The 25,798-nt window shown below is 35.3% G+C and overlaps 1 protein-coding gene across 4 annotated transcripts in view; it reads right to left on the bottom strand.

The window, feature by feature from the left end:
- The window catches only part of MAN1A2 (mannosidase alpha class 1A member 2), a 220,979-nt gene that overhangs the window by 77,798 nt on the left and 117,383 nt on the right, over positions 1-25,798 (bottom strand). For all 4 annotated transcript variants that reach the window (XR_005032480.2, XM_036924455.2, XM_057500590.1 and 1 more), the window contains exons 7-8: positions 8,250-8,373; positions 3,730-3,823 (exon numbers count right to left, since the gene is read on the bottom strand). Coding sequence is in view for 3 of the 4 variants with exons in the window: in XM_036924455.2 (XP_036780350.1) it covers positions 3,730-3,823; positions 8,250-8,373 (218 nt within the window). In the remaining variant the exon portion in view is untranslated. The remainder of the gene's footprint in view (positions 1-3,729; positions 3,824-8,249; positions 8,374-25,798) is intronic.

The raw sequence follows: 25,798 nt of genomic DNA, 5'->3' as shown, positions 1-25,798 counted from the left end.
GGGAAGTTTTCAGCAATTATTTCTTCAAAGACACTTTCTATCCCTTTTTCTCTCTCTTCTTCTTCTGGTATCCCTATAATGTAGATATTGTTCTGCTTGGATTGGTCACACAGTTCTCTTAATATTCTTTCATTCCTGGAGATCCTTTTATCTCTCTCTGCGTCAGCTTCTCTGCGTTCCTGTTCTCTGTTTTCTATTCCATTTATGGCCTCTTGCACCTCATCCAGTCTGCTTTTAAGTCCTTCCAGAGATTGTTGTATTTCTGTATTCTCCCTCCCAACTTTATCCGTTAGCTCTTGCATTTTTCTCTGCAGCTCCATCAGCATGGTTATGACCTTTTATTTTGAATTGTTTTTCAGGAATATTGGTCAAATCTATCTCCCCAGTTCCCTCTCAGGGGATGTCTGTGTGATTCTGGTCTGGATCAAATTCTTCTGCCTGTTCATGGCAATAGAGGTAGTTGTGGGCAGTTGGCAGGTGTGTCCGCTGAGAGAACAAAGTCCCTTCCCACTTGATCATTGCCTTCCTCTCCTGCGAGAACGGCAGCCCCTAGAGGCTTGTGTTGGGCAGCTGCACGCCGACAGGGTCTCTGAGTCTGGCCCTGGCAGCTGCGGAGGAGGCTCTGCACAGCTGCCCCTTCATGAGGTGCTGGGTTCTCACAGGTGTAGATGTAGCCTGGCTGTTGTACTGTATCTTCTGGTCTCTCTTTTAGGAATAGTTGTATCTGTTGTATTTTCAAAAATATACATGGTTTTCGGAGGGGATTTCCGCTGCCCTACTCACGCCACCATCTTGGCTCCTCTCGAATTACAAATATTTTTAATGGCATCTAGAATAGTGATATCCTTTCCAAAGGTTTTCCATTGACTTTGACCAGATCCATCAGAGAGAGCAGTATTTATGACAGCTATAGCCTTATGAAATGTATTTCTTAAAGAATACTTGAAAGGCAACATTACTCCTTAATCCATAGCCTATAGACTGGATATTGTGTTTATAAGGTATGAAAATGACATGAACTTCACTGTACATCTTCATTAGAACTCTTGCGTGACCAGTTGCACTGCCAATAAGCAGTAATATTTTGACAGAAACCTTTTATTCTCAGCAATTTTCAACAGTGGGCTTTAGAATATTTAGTAAACCATGTTGTAAGTCTAAACAGACATACTGTCCAGAAAGGGTTTGTGGTTACATTTTTGGGCACAGAGTAAATTTAGCTTAAATCTTAAGGGCACTAGGGTTTTTGGAATGCTAAATAAGCATTGGCTTCAACTTAAAAGTCACCAGCTGCATTAGCTCCTAACAAGAAAGTCAGCTTGTCCTCTGAAGCTAAATTATTCAGCTAGATTTTCTGGATAACTTGATGTGGCTTCCACATTAGCATTTGATGCTTTACCTTGCACTTTTATGTTACAAAGGTATTTTCATTCCTTAAACCTCATGAACTAATCTCTGCTAGCTTCACTTTTTTTCTATAGTTTCCTCACCTCTCTCAGCCTTCATAGAATTAAAGAGAGTTAGGACCTTGCTCTGGATTAGGCTTTGGCTTAAGGGAATGCTGTGGGTGATTTGATCTTCTATCTAGACAACTAAAACTTTCCCCATATCAGCAATAAAACTGTTTTGCTTTCTTATCATTCATATGTTCACTGGAGTGGCACTTTTAATTTCCTTCAAGAACAACTTTGCTCTCACAACTAGGCTAACTATTGGGCACAAGAAGCCTAGCTTTTGACCTATTTCATATTTCAACATGCCTTCCTCACCAAGTTTCTTCAGTTCTAGTTTCTGATTTAATGTGGGAGACTAGTGACTCCTCCTTTCACTTGAACACTTAAGAGGCCATGGGAGGGTTATTAATTGGCTTAATTTCAATATTGTTGTGTCTCAGGGAACAGGGGGCCCAAGGAAAGGGACAGAGATGAGAACAGCTGGTCAATGAAACACTCAGAACACACACATTATTTACCAATTAAGTTCATCATCCTATATAGGCAACGTCATGGCACCCAAAACGATTCCAACATCAAAGATCACTGACCGCAAATCACCATAACAAACATAATGAAAACATTTGAAATGTGATAAGAATTACAAAAATGTGACCAAGACATGAAATGAGCAAATACTGTTAGAAAAATGGTGCTGATAGACTTGTTCAACAAAGGGTTGCCCCAACCCAATCTGTAAAAAACAAAATATCTGGAAAGTGTAATAAAGTGAAGCACAATAAAATAAGGTCTGCCTGTGCTGGCATGTAAGGACGGAACTGAACACATTTTTTCCCCCAGTGTTAGAATACTGCCAAATCTTAATAAAACTCTGTAAGGGGAAAAAATTACCAAAAAATTCACTGAAATTACTAAGTAGACATCTAAACTGGTCATCTTTATCTGGAATGACCAAAGTGACTTTTTATATTTTAGAAATGCTGCTCAGGACTTTGTTTTTTCAGAAAGTATCATTTTCAATGAGTTTATAGACGTTATACCTTATATTTTCTTCAAAATAAAGAGAAAAATTAGCTATCAGAATTTCAGGAGAGGAAAAGAAGTATATAAGAGGAGCAAAAAGATTGAGATCTTAGTCCCAGATCCAAGAAGCAAATAATTCTACTGAGCAATCTGCTTTATTTTCATAAAATAAAGGGCAAGTTCCTTGGGAGGAAATTGCCAAAAATTCCATGGCAAATGTTTCCATACTTTTGGTGGCAAACAACAACATAATTTCTCACTGCCAGATTCAACAGTGTTTTTCATACATAAAATTAAGTGATTATTACTTTCCCCTATTTCTTACTACTTCACTGTTATTTTTTTGGTTTCAAAAATAATCTAAACATGTCAGACTAGGGTCAAAGTCATGATTTCTACTATGCATTTTACTGTTTCTGTCTTTTAAGAAAGAACTGACAAACTCATAATTTATTAAAATTCTATTTAAGTTCTACATTTCCTCAGAAATATTTAAATTTATTAAAGAAATTGATTCATTCAAAGATCAATTCTAAAGCTCTAGTGAGAAAATCACCCTCTCCCCAAACAACATATCTGCTCCTCCAACAGAAGGGATCACTTCTACCATTGTCTCACATAACACTTGGTATATTCCTCTATTATAACATTTATCACATATATTCTAAGTGTGTCTGTCTACCCTGTTATCCTGGGAGTTCCCTGAATTCAGATCAAATCCTATATATTCTTTCCCTATCTTCAGTTTCATCCAAGAACTTGGCACAGAGCCTGGTAATTAACAGACACTGATACCTTCTTTTAAAAAGCATGACTGGACATTGCTTGTCCAAGAGCAATTATCTCAATTTCCAATCCTTTAAGATACTCATTTGTTCTTCATGTTCCTTTAATAAAGATCTGTCCCAAGCAATGCTCTCATTTACACAAAGATATGATTTATATGTGCTTAAAGTACAACCCTTCACAAATGCCGCATTGTATTTTAACAAAATATTCATTAAATATTGAAATAAATGAAATAAAATGCTCTTGTGAGACAAGTTATTAATGTTTTCCATTTTACCAGTAGAAAGACTGAAGTTATAAGAGATTAGAAACTTGCCAAAGGCAATGGCACTAATAGATCACAGAATCAGACACTAACTGAGGGTTTCCAACTCTACATGTAGTGTACTCTTCACCATATCAAGCAAAAGTTTTCAGACAAAGAGCCTTTTAACAAAGCACCAGTTGTACTAGAAATACTTACATTGGCCCCAGCGACCTGTTCTTGGGTTCAAATAATTTGGATAAAGACCATTTGGACGATCCATTTTCTGAAGTAGTTTCCGAATGTGCATGACCTAAACAAAATTAAATTAAAAACACAATTAACAAAAATACACATCATTAAAGTTTTATATTGATCTAGGTTTTGTGTTTTTTCCTCAGAACTTACACCACATACGCCACCTTTGTGTCTGTCTGTGTGTGTGTGTGTGTGTGTGTGTGTGTGTGTGTGTGTGTGTGTGTGGTAGTCTGGAAAGGCTTCTATGTTTTAAGTGACTCATTATGTCTATAAGATGATATGTAATCACTATTTAAAAATCAAGCAACAATAAAAATACAAAGAAAATAGCACAGAGAGAAACCAATTTAAATCTCAACATTTTACTATCCAGAAATAGCCATCAGAAACATCAGTGATAAACATCACTCCAGATATATTCAGTAGGTATATATCTATAAGAAGAAGTAATTTCATAGAAATGGATACAGGAAGTTTATAATAAAAAGTATGAAACTAATTTGAATCTAATAGTTGAAAAAGTAAATGAAGCAAAAATTGCTGAAATTTAAACACTGATTCCACAATAGATATCCCTAAATTCCTAAAATTCCAAAAATTTCAATTGCCGAAAAGATCTGAATTTAAAGAGGAAGAAATTTATTAAGAAGCTGGAGGCTTTCCCAGGGACTTTATTGTGATTTATCTCTAGATTGGATGAATTTTTAAGTGCTTAAAAAAAATGCTCAAAAATGTTATATTCCTTGTATTCATATTTGTTTGAATGTTATCTTTACACCTGGAGGATATAACCTGACTGGTATAAATGACTTGCGGAAACTTTTTTTTCGTAGGACCTTTTATATATTTCTGTATTTTCTGAACTTGAGGATAAAATCCTTTTACCAAAAGTTTCCAGTCATCTTTCATGTAGCTGGATTTTGTCATCAAGTACCAGAACAGGCTCAGGGATGCTATCTTACCTGTGTTCTTTTGTTTGAGACCAACTTTATGTATAATGATCTCAGTCTGAATAATTCCACGAACCAGGTTTAGTCAGTTCGTAATGAAGTCAGGAAAGATGAAAAAATTGCATTCTTTTGTCTTCTGAAAATTATGCATTCACTAAATCCTCTCTGCCTCTTTTCCACATCTATCACTTCCTTTCTAAATCTTTTGGTCTCTCTTACTTCCACACATTTACTAACTTTTCTCAACTTTGTCCTCTAAGTTTCTTACTATATTCTGAACACTTTCTTTGTATTGCTTTCATTTGGTCTTTATTTTGATAATAACTTTTTATTTTTTCTTATACTTTGTTACTGATAATCATATCTTACTGTCTCTGAGCACTTGTTTTATGTACTTGTTTTACAGAGATGAGAGCTTCACTATCATCTCTTTCAAGATGGCAATGTTTGGTCAGGATTTTCAATTAATTATTATCTGATAAGTATCTTTTGACCATCATTTATTTTTCATATGCCTTCCTATTTTTCTGGTAATTTTTTTTATTAGTTCTATAGTTGCTCTTATTTGATGAATTACTCATTGCTATTTTTCTCGAACCAGTTATTCACAAGAGTTTTGATATAAAAGACCAGGTAGAATTCATCTGAGAATTTGTTTTTTTAGGCTTTGCTTCTGCTCAGACAGCTGAGACTAAAAATACAGCATGGTTCATGAAAGTGAAAATGTCATTCTTTCTCTTTCATCACCAAAGTTTGCAGGCACAACTATAGCTTGTCTCAGATTCCTCACTGAATTCTCTTTTTCTAGCTTCTCAACACATTATGCTTAGTAGGGTCCAAAGAAGCATCCATCTTCAGCCTGTGACTCTATTCTCATTGTTGCTAATCAGTATTTTGGTTTTGCATCTTAACATCTAGCTCTTATTTTAAAGAACTGTGCTCTACTGCTTTTTTATTTTTGAAATCTGTAGCCACAACAGCCTCTCTTTGATTTCCCAAACCTCTCTCTGACTTTGATTCCTTATGCCACCTTTTATACCTAATTTTGTGATGTGGAGTATCAAGTACCTCTTTATTTTGTTAAAAATGGAATAGGCAGTTCTGTTTCTCCTCCTTGCTGCTGCTTTGAGGTGATTCCAACATGTTAGGTCTTCCACTTCAGAAGTATCGTAATCTAGGTCATCTTTGTTTTACACATTTATCATCTTTTCAATCTCTTTACACTTTTCCTTGTTTTCACCATGATTATCTCTTGCTTTTATTCCACATCAGTAATTCAGTTTTCAACTAGTACCTAGTCAGTTCGTTGTAGTTTTTCATTTACTTATTCATTACAGGAACATTGCTTAAGGTCTCAATTTGTTTCTTAAGCTCTATAACTTCTTTGTATATTTTATTGTTTTGAGTTCTAGTTTTACTGAATTCAATTCTACTATAGTATAAATTGTTCATGGTGACTTTATAAAATTTGAAACTGGGTTCTTTACCAGTCTTTACATGTTATTTACCACATGACTTTGTTTTGTGCAGTGTGTGCATAATTGCCATGCTTTCTCCTTTCTTCTTGCTCACATTTAAGAGGGTCAGCTCTGACCTGAACTCTGCTTTGATCAAGTATATGTGAACTGTCCTTGAATTCATTCCTACTGTGTGTGTGTGTGTGTGTGTGTGTGTGTGTGTGTGTGTGTGTGTGTGTGTGTGTGTTGGTATTCCTCCCCTCTTAGGCACAATTTGAGAACTGCAGTACTAGTCTACTGACTTCCTGAAGCTTATGCATTCAGGAAGGATGAAGGTGAGAACTCCTCTAGTGTTGTGGGCAGTTGTATATTGGACACCCTAGGCACAGGTCTCACTTGCGAGATTAACAGGGAGTACCAGGAATTTATTGGCATGCTTTCTTTGCCTATTAAGGATTCAAGATAGGGTGGGAAACAGACTTGAGTACTATGCCAGAAAGTTTTTGCTTCATTTTTTTGGCTGTCACATGCTTATGACATGAGGTTCCAGCCTTTCCTTTTCCATTGTTATTGATGAATTTTTGCTGGCCTTTACTATTTTTGTTTTTATTGTTCATTTAGCCAGGAAGGGGAAAATTCTGTGATCTGGCTCCATTTTGCTGTCCATACCTGAAGTCTTCTCAATTGATGAAATATTTCATGTACAGAAAGGAAGATAGACAGATTCTATTCATGCTCCAATTTAAGAAATACAACACTACAAACACCTTTGCTATTTACTACTATCTATTCATATACCACTGACTTTGTCCTAGATGTATTCACAGTCTTGAATTTCATGTTACCTTAACTCTATTAAAAAATCAATTTTGAATCCCTAAACAATATATTGTTCAGTTCTGAATGTTTTGAGCTTTTTATAAAAGTTGTATCATACCTCTTAATGATGAGTATGACTATAATTCATTTCCACTGCTGTACTGAATTTTATTAAATTTCTACAACAATGCCTCTATTTATATGATGTAAATATACATATCAAAGAGTAGAGCTGCTAGGTGATAGGGTGTATGTATTTTCAACTTTACTAGATTTATCTTGTAAATTTAAGTCTTCTTTGCCCCTGGAATTAATTGTTATAACCTATAGACTACCCCTGTCATAACATTTCACATACATATGAGTTGGTTTAAGGGCTACTTATTTTATCAGTTTGTTTGTTCCTATGCACCAATACTTCACTGTAAGTGTTGATAACTGGGTAATGCAAATCCATCCAACATGTTTTTCCTCAGGAGTGTCTTGAATGTTTCTCTCCTATATAAATTCTAGAAGGATCTTGTCAAGTTTCATTAAAAAATAAAAAAAGCCACAGGAGTTTGGATTGGTGCTACAGATCAATTTGGAGATGACTGAAATTTTTATGATATTGTTCATATGTGAACATGACACATCTCTCCATTTATTTAGGCTGTCTTCAACATTATTCAGTAGTTTTTACTTTATCTTTTGTTAGATTTATTTGTAGGAAACAACACTTTTGTTCATACTGCATAACTTGTTTTTATAAAGTGATACTTTCTTGCCTCTTGTAGCTGGTGCAGAGAAACGTTACTGATTTTTAAAATGTATATTAATCTGTTATTCAAAAAATATATTCTTATTTTTAATAGTTTAAATGGAGATTGTCTTACTATGTTAGGTAGATAATCATGTAATATGTGAATAAATAATTGTTTTCCTTCTTCCTTTCTAAGTCAATTCAATTCTTGAGCTTTTTGTTTCTTTTATTTTTTTCTCATCTTACCATTCTGGCTATGAACTTCATCACCACAATGCTGAAGAGAGATGGCAGCAGAATTTTTAAAAAACCTACTAGTAGTTACTTATAACATAAATATTTTAAATACATTCTAAACAGAAAGAACACTACTTTATATAATTTGAAAAGAAAAAGAAGGTGTAAGTCCTTGTAAACATATCTCCAGAAAGGCAAACATTTTCTAAGCATTAATCGAGTAGTCTGGTAAATCACAAAAGACTGTAACAAAGAAAAGAAGGCACGAAAACTAACCTTTTTGTAGTAAACGGGCTCCCCTGTCAAGTAGCTGAGGTGCACAAACTCCATATGTAGTGTACCAAATTCAGCAAGAATGCTGCTACCTGCAGATGCCCAGCCCCAGTTTCGCCCTACTCCACTGAACAAAGCAAAGGTAAAGGAGACAGAATTGGAAAAAAACCAAAACATTTTTTTAGTGCACACATAAACTTTAAATAAATCTCTTAGAAATTACTGTTATCGAACATAGTATCTTATTTGTATCTAAAATTTTATTATTTAAAAAAACATTTGAGGAAATAGGATTAAAGATGGTGGCATGAGAGGTGAGACAGAGACCTTCTCCTAAAACCACATATAATACGAAAATATAATTAATACAACTAATCCTGAAAGAGCAACAGGAAAGAAGGCTGCGCCAGACTGCATGAACCTGGAGGAAAGAACAGACCTAATGGAACAGGGTTGGAAACTTTCACGATCTTCAAGTGCTCCATCCTCCTGGCTGGCTATGCAGATCAAAGGCCCCTCACTGTGATATGCAGCCTGCTGCGCCTTCCACCCAGCCGGCCTGCACCTGGCTTGCAAACGGGCAAACCCTGCGCTGGCATCAGGCCAGTCAGAGGGAAGCCCCGCCTATGGCAGCTACAAATGCAAAGAATAGAGACTTACACCTGTGTGTCCGGCCCACTGGTTCTGGCAGAGGAGACAGGCATAGCAGCTGGGAAGCAGAAAACAGCTCTTTCCTCCTCCCAGGCACCAGCACCACTACCATGCAACCCCTGACATTGCTCCAGGGGCTGAGCGGCTCCAGTAGAGCTTCTAGGCACTAGAGGGTACCACAGACAAATTAGGAAATGTCAAAGTAAACTGGTACAAAGCAAAATCTCAACACCAGAAAAAAGGGTTGAGTGAGACTGAACTAATAAATATCAAAGAAAAAGACTTCAAAATAAAAATCATAAACATGCTCCTGGAGGTACAGAAAAATATTCAAGAACTCAGGAACGCATTTAGGATGGAAATCCAATCACTGACAAATACAATGGAAGGTATTAAAAGAAGATTAGATACGGTGGAGGACATGACAAATGAAACAGAAATTAGAAAAGAGGAATACAAAGAAGCTGAAGTACAAAGAGAAAAAAGGATCTCTAGGAATGAAAGAATACTGAAAGAAATGTGTGACCAATCCAAATGGAACAATATTCATATTACCAGGGTATCAGAAGAAGAGGAGAGAGAAAAAGGGACAGAAAGTGTCTTTGAGGAAGTAATTGCTGAAAAACTTCCCCAATCTGGAGAAGGAGATAGTCTCTCAGGCCATGGAGGTGCACAGATCTCCCAAGACAAGGGTCTCAAGGAGGGCAACACCAAGACATATAATGATTAAAATGGCAAAGATCAAAGATAAGGACAGCATATTAAAAGCAGCCAGAGAGAAATAAGATCACATACAAAGGAAAACCCATCAGGCTATCATCAGACTTCTCAGGAGAAACCTTACAGGCCAGAAGGGAGTGGCATGATATATTTACTACAATGAAGCAGAAGGGCCTCGAACCAAGAATACTCTATCTGGCAAGATTATCATTTAAATTTGAAGGAGGGATAAAGCAATTTCCAGATAAGCAAAAGCTGAGAGATTTACCTCCCACAAACCATCTCTACAGTCTATTTTGGAGTGACTGCTATAGATGACAGTGTTCCTAGGGTTAAACAGCTGTCACCAGAGGTAATAAAAAGGGATAGAAAAAGAGTAGATTATATAATACCTAATTTATAAAGAATGGGGGAGGAAGAAAAGGAGAGGAAAAAAAAAAGAACCTTTAGATTGTGTTTGTAATAGCATACTAAGTAAGTTAAGTTAGACTCTTACATAGTTAAGGAAGTTAACCTGGAATCTTGGTAACCACGAATCTAAAGCCTGCAATGGCAATAAGTACATACCTATCGATAATCACCCTAAAAGTAAATGGTCTCAATGCACAAATCAAAAGACATAGAGTCACTGAATACAAGAAAAAAAAAGACCCAACTGTATGCTACCTACAAGAGGCTCACTTCAAACCCAAAGACATAAACAGACTACAAGTGAAGGGATAGAAAAAGATATTACATGCAAGCAATAGGGAGAAAAAAGCAGGTGTGGCAGTACTTTTGTCAGACAAAATAGACTTTAAAACAAAGATCACGAGAGACAAAGAAGGACATTACATAATGATAAATGGGTCAGTCCAACAGGAAGATATAACCATTATAAATATCTATGCACCAAACACAGGAGCACCTACATATGTGAAAAAAGTACTAACAGAATTAAAAGGGGAAATAGAATGTAATGTATTCATTCTAGTAGACTTCAACACTCCACTCACTCCAAAGGACAGATCAACCAGACAGAAAATAAGAACACAGAGGCACTGAACAACACATTAGAACAGATGGACCTAACAGACATCTACAGAACTCTCCACCCAAAGGCAGCAGAATACACATACTTCTCAAGTGCACGTGGAACATTTTCAACAATAGATTATATACTAGGCCACAAAAAGAGCCTCAGTAAATTCAAAAAAGATTGAAATTGTACCAACCAGCTTCTCAGACCACAAAGGTATGAAACCAGAAATAAAATACACAAAGAAAATAAAAAAGCTGACAAACACATGGAGGCTTAACAACATGTTCCTAAATAATCAATGGATCAAGGACCAAATAAAAACAGAAATCAAGCAATATATGGAGACAAATGACAACAATAATTCAACACCGCAAAATCTGTGGGACGCAGCAAAGGCCGTGCTAAGAGGGAAGTATATGGCAATACAGGTCTACCTCAGGAAAGAAGAACAATCCCATATGAACAATCTAAACTCACAAACAAACTAGAAAAAGAAGAACAAATGAGGCTCAAAGTCAGTAGAAGGAGGGACATAATAAAGATGAGAGCAGAAATAAATGAAATTGAGAAAAATTAAACAACAGAATCAATGAAAGCAGGAGGTGCTGCTTTGAGAAAATTAACAAAACAGATAAACCCCTAGCCAGACTTATTGAGAAAAAAGAGAGTCTACACACATAAACAGAAGAATCAGAAATGAGAAAGGAAATACAAAAACACCATACTACAGACACCACAGAAATACAAAGAATTATTAGAGAATACTATGAAAAATTATATGCTAAAAATCTGGATAAGCTAGAAGAAATGGATAACTTTCTAGAAAAACATTCTTCCAAGGCTGACCCAGGAAGAAACAGAAAATCTGAACAGACTAACTACCAGCAATGAAATTGAATTGGTAATCAAAAAACTACCTATGAACAAAACTACTGGACCAGATGGCTTCACTGCTGAATTTTATCAATCATCTAGTGAAGACCTAATACCCATTCTCCTTAGTTTTCCAAAAAGCAGAAGAGAAGGCAATACTTCCAAACTCATATTATGAGGCCAGCATCATGCTAAGAACAAAACCAGGCAAAGACACCACAAAACAAGAAAATTATGGACCAATATCCTTGATAAACATAGATGCAAAAATACTCAACAAAATATCAGCAAACTGAATTCAAAAATACATCAAAAAGATCATCTATCATGATAAAGAAGGATTTATTTCAGGGATGCAAGCATGGTACAATATTGAAAAATCTATCATCATCATCCACAACATCAACAAAAACAAGGACAAAAACCACATGATCATCTCGTTAGATGCTGAAAAAGTATTTGACAAAATTCAACATCCATTCATGATAAAAACTCTCAACAAAATGGGTACAGAGGGCAAGTACCTTAACATAATAAAGGCCAAATATATCAAACCCACAGCCGACATTATACTGAACAGTGAGAAGCTGAAAGCTTTTCCTATAAGATCAGAAACAAGACAAGGATGCCCACTCTCCCCACTTCTATTCAACATAGTACTGGAGGTTCTAGGCATGGCAATCAAACAACACAAAGAAATTAAAGGCATCCAGATTGGTAAAGAAGAAGTTAAACTGTCCCTGTTTGCAGATGACATGATATTGTACAAAAAATACCTGCAAAGAATCTACTCCAAAACTATTAGAACTAATATCAGAATTCAGTAAAGTTGGAGGACACAAAATTAATACACAGAAATCTGTTGCATTCCTATACACTTAACAATGAACTAGCAGAAAGAGAAATAAGGAAAACAATTCCATTCACAACTGCATCAAAAAGAATAAAATACGTAGGAATAAACCTAACCAAGGAAGTAAAAGACTTATACTCTGAAAACTACAAGACACTCATGAGAGAAATTAAAGAAGATACCAATAAATAGAAACACATTCCATGCTCATGGATAGGAAGAATTAATATTGTCAAAATGGCCATCCTGCCTAAAGCAATCTACATATTCAATGCAATCCCTATCAAAATACCAACAACATTCTTCAATGAACTAGAGCAAATAGTTCTAAAATTCATATGGAACCACAAAAGACCCTGAATAGCCAAAGAAATACTGAGAAGGAAGAATAAAGCAGGGGGAATTATGCTCCCTGACTTCAAGCTCTACTTCAAAATTACAGTAATCAGGACAATTTGGCACTGGCACAAGAAAAGACCCATAGACCAATGGAACAGACTAGAGAGCCCAGATATAAACCCAAGCATATATGGTCAATTAATATATGATAAAGGAGCCATGGATATACAGTGGGGAAATGACAGCCTCTTCAACAGCTGGTGTTGGCAAAACTGGACAGCTACATATAAGAGAATTATACTGGATCATTGTCTAACCCCATACACAAACATAAACTCAAAATGGATCAAAGACCTGAATGTAAGTCATGAAACCATAAAACTCTTAGAAAAAAACATAGGCAAAAATCTCTTGGACGTAAACATGAGCAACTTCTTCATGAACATATCTCTCTGGGGAAGTGAAACAAAATAAAAAATGAACAAGTGGGACTATATCAAACGAAAAAGCTTCTGTACAGCAAAGGATACCATCAGTAGAACAAAAAGACATCCTACAGTATGGGAGAATATATTCCTAAATGACACATCCGATAAGGGGTTAACATCCTAATTATAAAAAGAGCTCACATACCTCAACAAACAAAAAGCACATAAGCCAATTAAAAAATGGGAAGAGGATCTGAACAGGCACTTCTCTAAAGATGAAATTCAGATGGCCAATAGGCACATGGAAAGATTCTCCACATCGCTAATCACCAGAGAAATGCAAATTAAAACCACAATGAGATATCACCTCACACCAGTAAAGATGGCCACCATCCAAAAGATGAACAACAATAAATGTTGGCGAGGATGTGGAGAAAGGGGAACCCTCCTACACTGCTGGTGGGAATGTAAATTAGTTCAACCTTTTGTGCAAAGCAGTATGGAGGTTTCTCAAATGACTAAAAATAGAAATACCATTTGACCCAGGAATTCCACTCCTAGGAATTTACCCTAAGAATGCAGGAGCCCAGTTTCAAAAAGACTTACGCACCCCTATTTTTATTGCAGCACTATTTACAATAGCCAAGATATGGAAGCAACCTAAGTATCTATCAGTAAATGAACAAGATAAAGAAGATGTGGTACATATACATAATGGAATATTATTCAGCCATAAGAAGAAAACAAATCCTACCATTTGCAACAACATGGATAGAGCTAGAATGGGGCTAGAGGGTATTATGCTCAGTTAAATAAGCCAGGCAGAGAAAGTCAAGTATCAAATGATTTTAATCATCTGTGGAGTACAAGAACAAAGAAAAAACTGAAGGAACAAAACAGCAGCAGACTCACAGAACCCAAGAGTGTACTAACAGTTACCAAAGGGAAAGGGACTGGGGAGGATGGGTGGGAAGGGAGGGATAAGGGGGAAAGGGGGTATTATGATTAGCACACATAATGTAGTGGGGGCGGGGAGTAATACAGGGAAGGCAGTATAACACAGAGAAGACAAGTAGTGTGATTCTATAGCATCTTACTACACTGATGGACAGTCACTGTAATGGGGTATGTGGTGGGGACTTAATAATAGGGGGAGTCTAATAACCATAATGTTGCTCATCTAATTGTACATTAATAATACCAAAATAAAAAAAATCATTGAGAAGAAAATTAAAATACTATTTCATTTTTTATCTATCTGATAAACAATTTACAAAATGTTTGATAGGGGGCATTCTTACATACTTATTGTGGGAATGTCAAGTGGTCTCCACTAAGTCAATCAAAACCAAAAAATGCACATAATTCCTTGGTCCAGCATTTCTATCAAAGACATACCAACATATGTACATGTACACACACAAACATGATTCTGAACATAATGCAGAATATTTTCTCCAGCATTTTTAATGCAAAACTATGGAAATAATCTAACAGTTCATTAATAGGAGATTCATTTTAAATCAGAGTATTTTCATAATTATAGTATTACGAAGTTCTTAAAAAAATGAGGTAAATATATAGAGATAGTTAATATGGAATAATTTTTAAGTCCTATTATTAAATGAAAATGGCAAATAAATAATACATATATACAAGACCATGTATGCATGCTTAAGTATATTATGTCTTAAAGAATAAGAAATTTTTAAAGTGGTTTCCCTGAAAGACTAGAATTTTAGCATCAAAGGCATACTTTATAGTGAGTATATGCTATTTTGATACATATACATTCACTTGACAGATACACTTCTCTGTGTTAAACATCTAACTAAATAAAAAGAGAAAAGAAAGTGAGTGGGAAGAAAGGAGAGAAAGAGACAGAGTAGGAAGGGGAGGGAAGGAGGAGGGACAAAGGTAAAGGGGGAAGGAATCTCTCACTGTTGCTTATGCCGTCTAAGAAAAAGGAAGGGAAGACAGTGAGAAACTGAATTAATTCCTTCTTAGAGAAGTGAGTAGCTAGCATAATAGAGTATGTTTATTTAAAAAATATGGTCTTATTTTTGTATATGTTGCTTTTTCACTTAACATATCACAAGTATTATCTTTCATCAAAAATCATTTCCAGAACATCATTTTGTTCAAATGGCTGTGTCACATTACACTGCATGGATATGTCATGCCTTTGCATTTAATGTGTTTCATTCTATTTTCATTAATAAAAACATTTACAGGCATGAACATCTTTACAATTAAATCTTTGTGCATACTCTCATTTCATTAAGATAAATTTGTAGAACTGAAATTACAAGGTGAAAGGGCAGGCACATTTCAAGGTTTCTGAAACTTACTGCCAATCTACCTTCCAAGTTACTCAAATTTAAAATTCCAACAAGTATATATGGTTTTCATTTCTTTATTCTGCCAATCCTAAATAACATCATTCTCTTCTAATTTCTAAACAAGAAAATGGAATTTTACTTTAAATCCAATTTTTTTGTTACTAAAGTGGCTGAAAACTTATGTTAATCCTTTAATGATATTTCTTTTTTAGACTACTCATTCATGTATTTAGCAGCTTTTTAATAAATCGGTGGGTATTTTTCTTAATCTATAAGCTATTTATAGATTAAGAATGATACTTATACGTTATCAATACCATTACTTAAGATACTGACATTTTTCCTAGTTTGTTATTTCCCTAAATTTTATTTATGTTTTATATCTTTAAGTTCAACATGACTCAAAATTTTAAGAGAAGCAAGCATACATTTAAAATTTATTTCCTGAAGTGAAATTTTGTCAAATGCTTACTTTCTCTGCCTCCTTAAGTTCTGCAAATTTTAAGGTGTAAAATCTTTTTAAAGTCCTAATTTTTACCCACTTACTCCTTTTTGAATAATGTAAGCTCAATCCAAACTAAGTATTTATTCAAAATCACAGTTGACAATTTCCTCTTAGAACTCTTCACTGAAACTTGGATAATACTATAATTTCCTTATGCAGTCAGGCTGGAGAAACTCAGTGATATACCAGTTTGGGAGTTATGTGTAGGATTCAAAAGCTGTTGGCTGGGAAATTTAATCTCTGTGATGTGTTCTGCTCTGCTTTTAATGAAGCCTTCCATGTATGGCTATCTGCTGAACTCAACTTCTAATCTGCAATTCAGTTTAGCTCCATTCTGTGTGCTTTTGCCAACCATATCAGAATCATACCACTGCTTATCAGACTTTTATCTGGGAGAGGTGTTATCTGCACACAGTTACCATGTTAAGTGTTAAGAATAAAGTGCTGAACAAAACAGGCATGGTTCTGTTGGATGAATGTAGACAGCAAGAAGACTGAATTTTAGGAGTTAAGTATCATTGCTTTTGAATGTTGTCGCCTTCAGGAGGGCAAAGGACTCTAAGAAAAGTGTTTCCAGTTTGTATCATGAGCAACCCTCCAAATTAGGGGGTATTAGGGATGTCCAGGACCTTTACTTATGCCCTGTATGTTTTGTTACTTTTTTAGAAAAAAGAATTTCAAATACACTCTCCAGGTCTTCCTTCAATCTCCTAATAATGAATGTTACCTCAGTAACTCCAAGGTGAGCTTTATAGTTAAAGGTTAACCTCTTTACAAAAATGGCCCTTCTGCCCTTTCATAAATCTCCTTACTTAAAGGATTTGCTGAAGCATTTGGGGGTTCATATACACTGGCTCCCCATATTTCATCACCAGCCCTTCCTTTAAAAAGTCCTATATTCTCTCCTATATACCATCTCTACATCTCTTTCTGTTTAAAAGACTGTGCACTCATGATGCCCTACTCCACTGTATTACCTATTAATATCTTACCTCTTTACAAAAAACAAATAAAAGTGCTCCATAAAAACTCCCTGATCTTCTTAAATAAGAGTAAACTTCCTTTTCTCTGGTGATTTAATATCATGGTGATTGCACACTGATACCCTCCACTTGTTAACATAATATGTGAGTATCTGCCATATGTCATTCATAAAATATCACAACCACATAGCCCTGGCTGGTCCTTTGTTAAGTGAGAACTATGTATTATTCACCCAAAATATCTATAGTATCTTCCTTAAGAATGTGTAGAAAAAAATTATATGCAATTCTTTACTGAGTGAAGGATATTAATATAAAAAGATACATAACAGGTAATACAGAGAGTTAACAAATAATACAGTGGTATAATTAATATATTATGCCAGATGGACAGAATCCTAGGAAAGCATAACTTACTTAAATTTACTTAAAATAAATATAAAACAAATCACCTACTATAATTTATTTAAGTAACAAAAGACACTAAATCACAGTATAAAAACTTTCTCAAAATAGAATTCCAGACCAAAGAGGCTTTACTAGAGCTTCCACCAAGCATCTGAAGAAAGAAAATCTTATACAAACTCTTCAAAAGAAGACAAAAGGAAGGAACATGTTTTATAATAGAAGCACAATCTTGATATCAAGACTGCCAAGAGAAAAATTACAGACTAATTTCATAAGCAAAAAAGATACAAAGACCCTAAACAAAATGTTAACGAAACAAAATTCAGCAATATATAAAAAGAACAGTACATCATGATCAAATTGGGTTTATTCCTTGAATACAATAATGATTTTTCATTGGAAAACAAATATGAATAGCTTTGATAAAAAGATTTAGGAATGAAATTCTACCACCACCTAAATAACTAAAGAAAAATTGATTGAGAAAACTTCAACAATACTAATACCTGATTTTTAAAATAAACTCTTAAAATACTACAAATAAATAGAACTGCCCCTTATACTATTAGCAGTTACTATAAAAAGCCTACAGCAACAAACTTAATGGTGAAAAAATCACTTTCTAATAAGACAAGAATGTCCTTGGATCACCATTGCTATCCAATACTGCACAGTTAAGTCTTCGCTAAGCACAGTAAAAGGGGGAAAGGTGAAACAAAATTGTCCTTATTCACAAATGACAAGATTGTATATAAAGAAAATGCAAAATATGCTCAGATAAATTACTAACATTAACAAGAGAATTCAAATTCAGCAAATTGTTGATTCAAAGTAAGTTTATAAATACAATTCTATTCCATGCTCCAGAAGAGAATGAAATTTTAAAATAATACCATTTATTATAACATTTAAAAAAATCAAGACTATAAGAATAAATCTAACAAAAATTTTTATGATTTCTGCTCTAAATATGACCATGAAATCTTTAAATAACTTGTGGGACAGTAATAAAAATTCTAAAATATAAGTAATTGGAATTTCAGAATGAAGTAAAGAAAGAATGGGGCAGAAAAAAAATTTGAAGAAATAATGGCCAAAATTTTACCATTATATTTAGTGAAAGGCATAAATATTCAGATTCAACAAACTCATAAGCAAAGCCTATGTAGGATACAGAAAAAACAACAAAAAAAGCAACCAGGATGAGGCACATCTTAAGTCAAATTGCTGACAACCAAAAATAAAAAACTCTTATAAGCATTCAGAGAGAAAAAAAAAAAATATATATATATATATAGAACAACATCATTCAAATTCTGACTTATCAGAAACAATGGAAACTACCTGAGAGAGAAACAACACCTTTAAAGTAAAGGAAGAAAAAAAAATATCAATCAAAAACTTTACATAACCTAAAACATCCTTTAAGAAAGAATACAAAGTAAAGATTTCCCAAGCAAAGAAAAACAGTAAGAATTAACCCTGATTAGCACTACAAGAAATGCAAAATAAAGTTCTTTAGGCTGAAGTGAAGTAATACCAGATTACAACTCAGATCTTTGGATATTATTGTAAACACACCTGACAGAAATAGAGAAGTAGACAGTTTCACAATCATAGTTGGGATAGTTTAATAACTCATTTCAGCAACTTATAAAACAAGTATACTGCTAATTAACTCGGTTAATAATTTAAATTATTTAATTAATTAAAATCGGAAAATACTCTTATATATGTATGAACAATACTACAAACTGTCTTAACCTAATTGATATATATAGAACATTACACCCAACAACTGCAGATTACACACTTAAGTGTACTTACCAACAAAAACAAATGCTGAGCCATAAGTAAGCCACAGTAAATTTAAATGGATTTAAATTACAGAGTGTTTTCTGTGATCACAATTAAATTACAAGTCAAAGCGGTAAGATATCTAAGATATCTCATACAATTTGGCAAAATTATATGTAACTGATGTCAAATATATCCTAAGGGAAGTTAGAAAATATTTTAAACTGAATGATAAGAAACGCCATATTAAAATTTCTGAGATGCAGCCAAAGGAAATTTATACCTTTAAAATTCTTACAGAAAAAAATACTTAGTAGGAAATAAAAGCAGGGGAAAGGAAATAAAAAACCTATGGTTTCAATGTAAAAAGCTTAAGAAAGAGCTAAGGAGCTGTAAGTAAGAAAAAGGAAATAATAAAAATAAAGCTGAACTCAATGAACCAGAATACAAAAATAATATAGAACTAATGTTAACTAAATGTATCTAACAGCAAAAGTTAGTTCTTTGAAAAGATTAACAAAATTGATACATGCCTACTTAGACTTTTAAAAAGAGAGAGAGAACACAAGTTACTGATATTGAGAGAATGAAAAAGGGATTACCACTACAACACCTAGAAACATGAGGGGCACAGGAAAATGAACTGCACACCAAAAAATGGGTAACTTACATGAAATGGATAAATTCCTTAAAATTATAATTAACTAAAACTCACAGAAATGAAAATAAAATCTGAATTGTTGAATTTGTTATTAAAAACCTTTCCACAAAGAAAATTTTCAGTCCAGATAGTTGCATAGATGGACTTACCAAACATTTAAGGAGAAAGTAATACTAACATTATAAAAATTCTTTCAGAAAAAATAGAGGAAGAGAGACTATTTCTCACTCTATTTTTATGAAGCCAAATAACTCTAATACCAAATACAGCTAAATATAAAGAGGATAATACATTATAGCCAGGAGTATCTCAGAAATTCAAAGTTCATTTAACATTTGAAAATCTAACAAGTAATTTACCATATTAACAGTATAAAGGTGAAAAATTTTATGATCATCTCCACAGATGAAGAACAAGAGTATCTGGCAATATTCAACACCAATTCATGATAACAACTCACAATGAAATAGAAGGGAACTTCCTCAATCTGATAAGGCAATTGATGAAAAATCTACAGCTAATATTACACTTGATAAAACTTTTTTAAAAAGTCATTTCATAAAAACATTTGGCGAAGTCTAGAGGACTATAAAATATAGATGGAAAAAATCTTTTTAACCAAAACTGTAAACTCAAAAGTAATAAAAGACATATTTCAATATATAAAAACTTACAAATATAAATGGAAAATTATTATAAAGACAACCGACAAGTATTAGAACAGGGAAATACTGATTCTATACTGATTCTACAAAGTGCTTTTACAAACAAGAAAAAAGATAAACACCACATAGGTATTGATGATTCACAAGAAAGTAAATCTAAATTTCAATAAATTAATGAAAGGATGCGCTAATTCACTAGTCAGAAAATACAAATGAAAATAACAATGAAAAACACTTTAGAGCCAATAGTCAGTCAAAAATTCAACAGAACTTATACCTGCAGACATTTTGGTAATCTCACACATTGTAGGTGGAGAGTAGAGTCTTTTTAGTAACCATTTTGGGAGTAACTATTAAATGTAAAAATACATACACACTTTGATTCAGCAATCCCACACTTAAGATCTGCCCCACAAAAATAAGACATATGCCCTCTGATCCAGCAATCATATTCTTGAGAATCATTTCCACTAAAATAGGGACATCCATAACAAAATAGTACTGTAACAACGTTTATGGTAGGAAAATAATAGAAACAAATACCAGTGATATGGAAATGATTGAATAAATTAGGGCATAACCTTTGTATATGTTTCCAAACCTATATAATATAGTATATCCTATGTTCTACTATGTAGTCATCACAAAGACTGACTTAGGGCTTTACTGGATGACCTGAAGGAGTATTTCCATGAAATACTGTACAGGGAGAAAATAGAACAAAAGCAAGCAAAAATAAACCCAAACAATTATAAATGTTTCACTGGTATATATGTTTGTTTTTCTGCTTGCTGCATCATAAAAGATAAATATGCTGGATACCATAGAAGATAAATATGCTAGATTTTTAACACGGGTTAGATTTCAGCAGCAAGAATGGAAGGAGACGTATGTGTGAGACACATGTAGGACAGCCCCTCCCCCCCAAAAAAAGAACGGATAGCCTTTAAAAAATAGGTATATTTATGATATATAAACTCAAGTAAAATATGTATTTGTATGAATATACAGAAAAAAACTAAATGAAAACTAAACTTACGTTCAAGACATGATCCTTGAAAACTTTTCTACTTTTATCTCAACCTGTTTGAAATTTTGAAATTTTGAAAATATACCCAGCAGACACACTGTACCCACACGCACGCATACTTCACACTGCGCACAGAGACGACACACGCGGCACTTAACACACACCCAGCGCTCACTCCACACACCGCGCATGCACGCATGGCCACACAGCAAATCCGCACGGGCACTGCACCCACACCCCCTGCGTACTCACCACCACACACGCACACATCACTCTGCATATTCACACAAGCACGCCATCCGTACTCGCACACGGCACTAAACTCACAGTGGTATGGAGCTCACTCGGAGAGCTTCCCTTTGTGCAGAGAAATGCTGGCTTGTGTTTAAAGTAGGATACAATTAACAATTTTAAAGCTTTGAGTTTTAGAAGTGTCTTCAGAGACTTTCTTTTTTTAAAAAAATCTTTATTAAATAGTTTAAATTAAAAAAAATACCCAGCAGTCTTTCTTCCTTTCAGAATTAAATGTTAAATTAATTAAACTTAATTTCTTATAACCCAAGAAAGTTATATGTCTCTGACAATGGTACTAAAGGGAAGATCAGAAAAGCTGTCATGAAACGAAGGAAAGAGAAACAGGTATGCACACAACATTATTCTGTCACTCCTTTTGCAGAGGTTGCTTTGGAACTCCAGCCAGCTTTTTCCTCACAAGGAAGTGATCTGCATCACGTATGTGCATGAAATCAGAGAAGAGTAAGGTAGACTTACTACTCAGTATTAAATGCTGATTTCTCAATGTAAATATAAACTCTATAAAATTCTCTATTAGAAATGACTAAAATAGGTTAGTTTTTTCAAAGAAAGTTGTCACAGAATCATGGCTCCAGAAAAATAAATGCTAACTTTTATTCTAAAGGGCCTGGGGGAAAGGAGTCAAATTTTCACATAATTTCTAAACAACATTAAGATGAATAATAGACTTCATTTGGAGAGAAAATGAGCAGCAAAACTTTAAGTCAGCATAAACTACTTAAATGTAAGTTAAAATATGTTGACATTATTTAAATTTTAATTGTGTATATTTGCATGATTTATACTTATCCCCAGGAACATTTCATCTTTTTCTCAGGGAAACCACAGTGTTTTCTATTATAATGAAACATATTGAAAATAATGTTTTAAGAATTCACTTTGAACTTCAATAGCATAAATAATATGGACCCTATAGTCAATATCATGAATTATGCCTTCCCTAATTGTAAGACCTTCAGAAATTAGGAAGCACTGATTTTATACTATGTTGACATAGAAGATCAACAGGTGGTGTACAAAAAACAAGAGAGGGAAAGCACTCTGAATCTATTACAGCACTAAGTGGAAATTAATAAGCAAACAGAAGAAACAAATAATTTATTACTATACAGGTGAGGAAAAGAGATCCAGACAGAGAAACAAGCAGTAGAAACTGAAATGCACTTAAGGCAGGTAAATGGTTTCAAAATAAACATATTTTTTAAAAGTCAGAGAATGTGATTATTTGGAGGAGGGGCGGAAGATGGCGGCGTGAGTAGAGCAGTGGAAATCTCCTCCCAAAACGACATATATCTATGAAAATATAACAAAGACAACCCTTCCTAGAATAAAGACCAGAGAACACAGGACAATATCCAGACCACATCCGCACCTGAGAGAACCCAGCAACTCGCGAAGGGGGTAAGATACAAGCCCCGGCCCCTCCCCCCAGCTCCCGGCGGGAGAAGAGCAGGCAGAGCGGGAGGGAGACGGAGCCCAGGACTGCTGAACACCCAGCCCCAGCCATCCGGGCCAGAGTGCAGGGCCCTCGATACTAGGAAAACAGGGCAGCAAGAACAGTGAGCGGGCACTGGAGGCCGGGCGCCAGAGGACATAAGAAAAGCGTGCGACCATTTTTTTTTTTTTTTTTTTTTTTGCTTTTTTGCTGTTTTGTTTTGGCGAGCGCTTTGTGGAAGTCTTAAAGGGATAGGGACCCCAATACTAGGGAAACAGGGCAGAAAGACCGGTGAGCAGAGGCCTGAGGCTGGCACTGGAGAATAAAGAAAAACGAGCAACCACCTTCTTTTTTTACTTTAAAATTTTTTTTCTTTTTTGGTGGTCGTTGTTTTGTTTTGGCGGGTGCTTTTTGGAAGTCTTAAAGGGGCAGGGCGGGTCCCTTAAACCAGAGGTGGGGAATCCGGGGATCTCTGGGCGCCCTAACCCCTGGGCTGCAGGGAGCAGGGAGGCCCCTTACGGAGACAAATAGCCTCCCAGCCGCTCCTGCTTCAACGCGACTCCACCATTTTGGAGAAGCTGCCCGAGCCAGGCCACACCCACAGCAAAAGCGGAGATTAACTCCATAGCAGCCGGGCAGGAAGCCCAAGCCCTGTCTGCGCGCAGCTGCGCAGCACAAACCACTAGAGGTCGCTGTTCTCCCAGGAGAGGAGGGCCACAAACCAACAAGAAAGGAAGTCCTTCCAGCCGTCACTCGTCCCAGCTCTGCAGACTATTCCTATCACCATAAAAAGGCAAAGCTACAGGCAGACAAAGATCACAGAGACAACACCAGAGAAGGAGACAGACCTAACCAGTCTTCCTGAAAAAGAATTCAAAATAAGAATCATAAACATGCTGACAGAGATGCAGAGAAATACGCAAGAGAAATGGGATGAAGTCCGGAAGGAGATCACAGATGCCAGAAAGGAGATCGCAGAAATGAAACAAACTCTGGAAGGGTTTATAAGCAGAATGGATAGAATGCAAGAGGCCATTGATGAAACTGAAATCAGAGAACAGGAACGCATAGAAGCTGACAGAGAGAGAGACAAACGGATCTCCAGGAATGAAACAATATTAAGAGAACTGTGTGACTAATCCAAAAGGAACAATATCCGTATTATAGGGGTCCCAGAAGAACAGAGAGGAAAAGAGATGGAAAGTATCTTAGAAGAAATAATTGCTGAAAACTTCCCCACACTGGGGGAGGAAATAATCGAACAGACCACGGAAATACACAGAACCCCCAACAGAAAGGATACAAGGAGGACAACACCAAGACACATAATAATTAAAATGGCAAAGATCAAGGACAAGGAAAGAGTTTTAAAGGCAGCTAGAGAGAAAAAGGTCACCTATAAAGGGAAACCCATCAGGCTAACATCAGATTTCTCAACAGAAACCCTACAGGCCAGAAGAGAATGGCATGATATATTTAATACAATGAAACAGAAGGGCCTTGAACCAAGGATACTGTATCCAGCACGACTATCATTCAAATATGATGGTGGGATTAAACAATTAACAGACAAACAAAAGCTGAGGGAATTTGCTTTCCACAAACCACCTCTACAGAACATCTTACAGGGACTGCTCTAGATGGGAGCACTCCTAGAAAGAGCACAGCAAAAAACACCCAACATATGAAGAATCGAGGAGGAGGAACAAGAAGGAAGAGAAGAAAAGAATCTCCAGACAGTGTATATAACAGCTCAATAAGCGAGCTAAGTTAGGCAGTAAGATAATAAAGAGGCTAACCTTGAACCTCTGGTAACCACGAATTTAAAGCCTGCAATAGCAATAAGTACATATCTTTCAATAGTCACCCTAAATGTTAATGGGTTGAATGCACCAATCAAAAGACACAGAGTAACAGAATGGATAAAAAAGCAAGACCCATCTATATGCTGCTTACAAGAAACTCACCTCAAACCCAAAGACATGTACAGACTAAAAGTCAAGGGATGGAAAAACATATTTCAAGCAAACAACAGTGAGAAGAAAGCAGGGGTTGCAGTACTAATATCAGACAAAATAGACTTCAAAACAAAGAAAGTAACAAGAGATAAAGAAGGACACTACATAATGATAAAGGGCTCAGTCAAACAAGAGGATATAACCATTCTAAATATATATGCACCCAACACAGGAGCACCAGCATATGTGAAACAAATACTAACAGAACTAAAGGGGGATATAGATTGCAATGCATTCATTCTAGGAGACTTCAACACACCACTCACCCCAAAGGATAGATCCACTGGGCAGAAAATAAGTAAGGACACGGAAGCACTGAACAACACAGTAGAGCAGATGGACCAAATAGACATCTATAGAACTCTACATCCAAAAGCAGCAGGATATACATTCTTCTCAAGTGCACATGGAACATTCTCCAGAATAGACCACATACTAGGCCACAAAAAGAGCCTCAGAAAATTCCAAAAGATTGAAATCCTACCAACCAACTTTTCAGACCACAAAG

Source organism: Manis pentadactyla, chromosome 4 (genome assembly GCF_030020395.1).
Source record: "Manis pentadactyla isolate mManPen7 chromosome 4, mManPen7.hap1, whole genome shotgun sequence".
NCBI lineage: Eukaryota > Metazoa > Chordata > Mammalia > Pholidota > Manidae > Manis > Manis pentadactyla.
The sequence above is the reverse complement of the archived record's forward strand: the minus strand, read 5'-3'. Positions and strand labels throughout refer to the sequence as shown.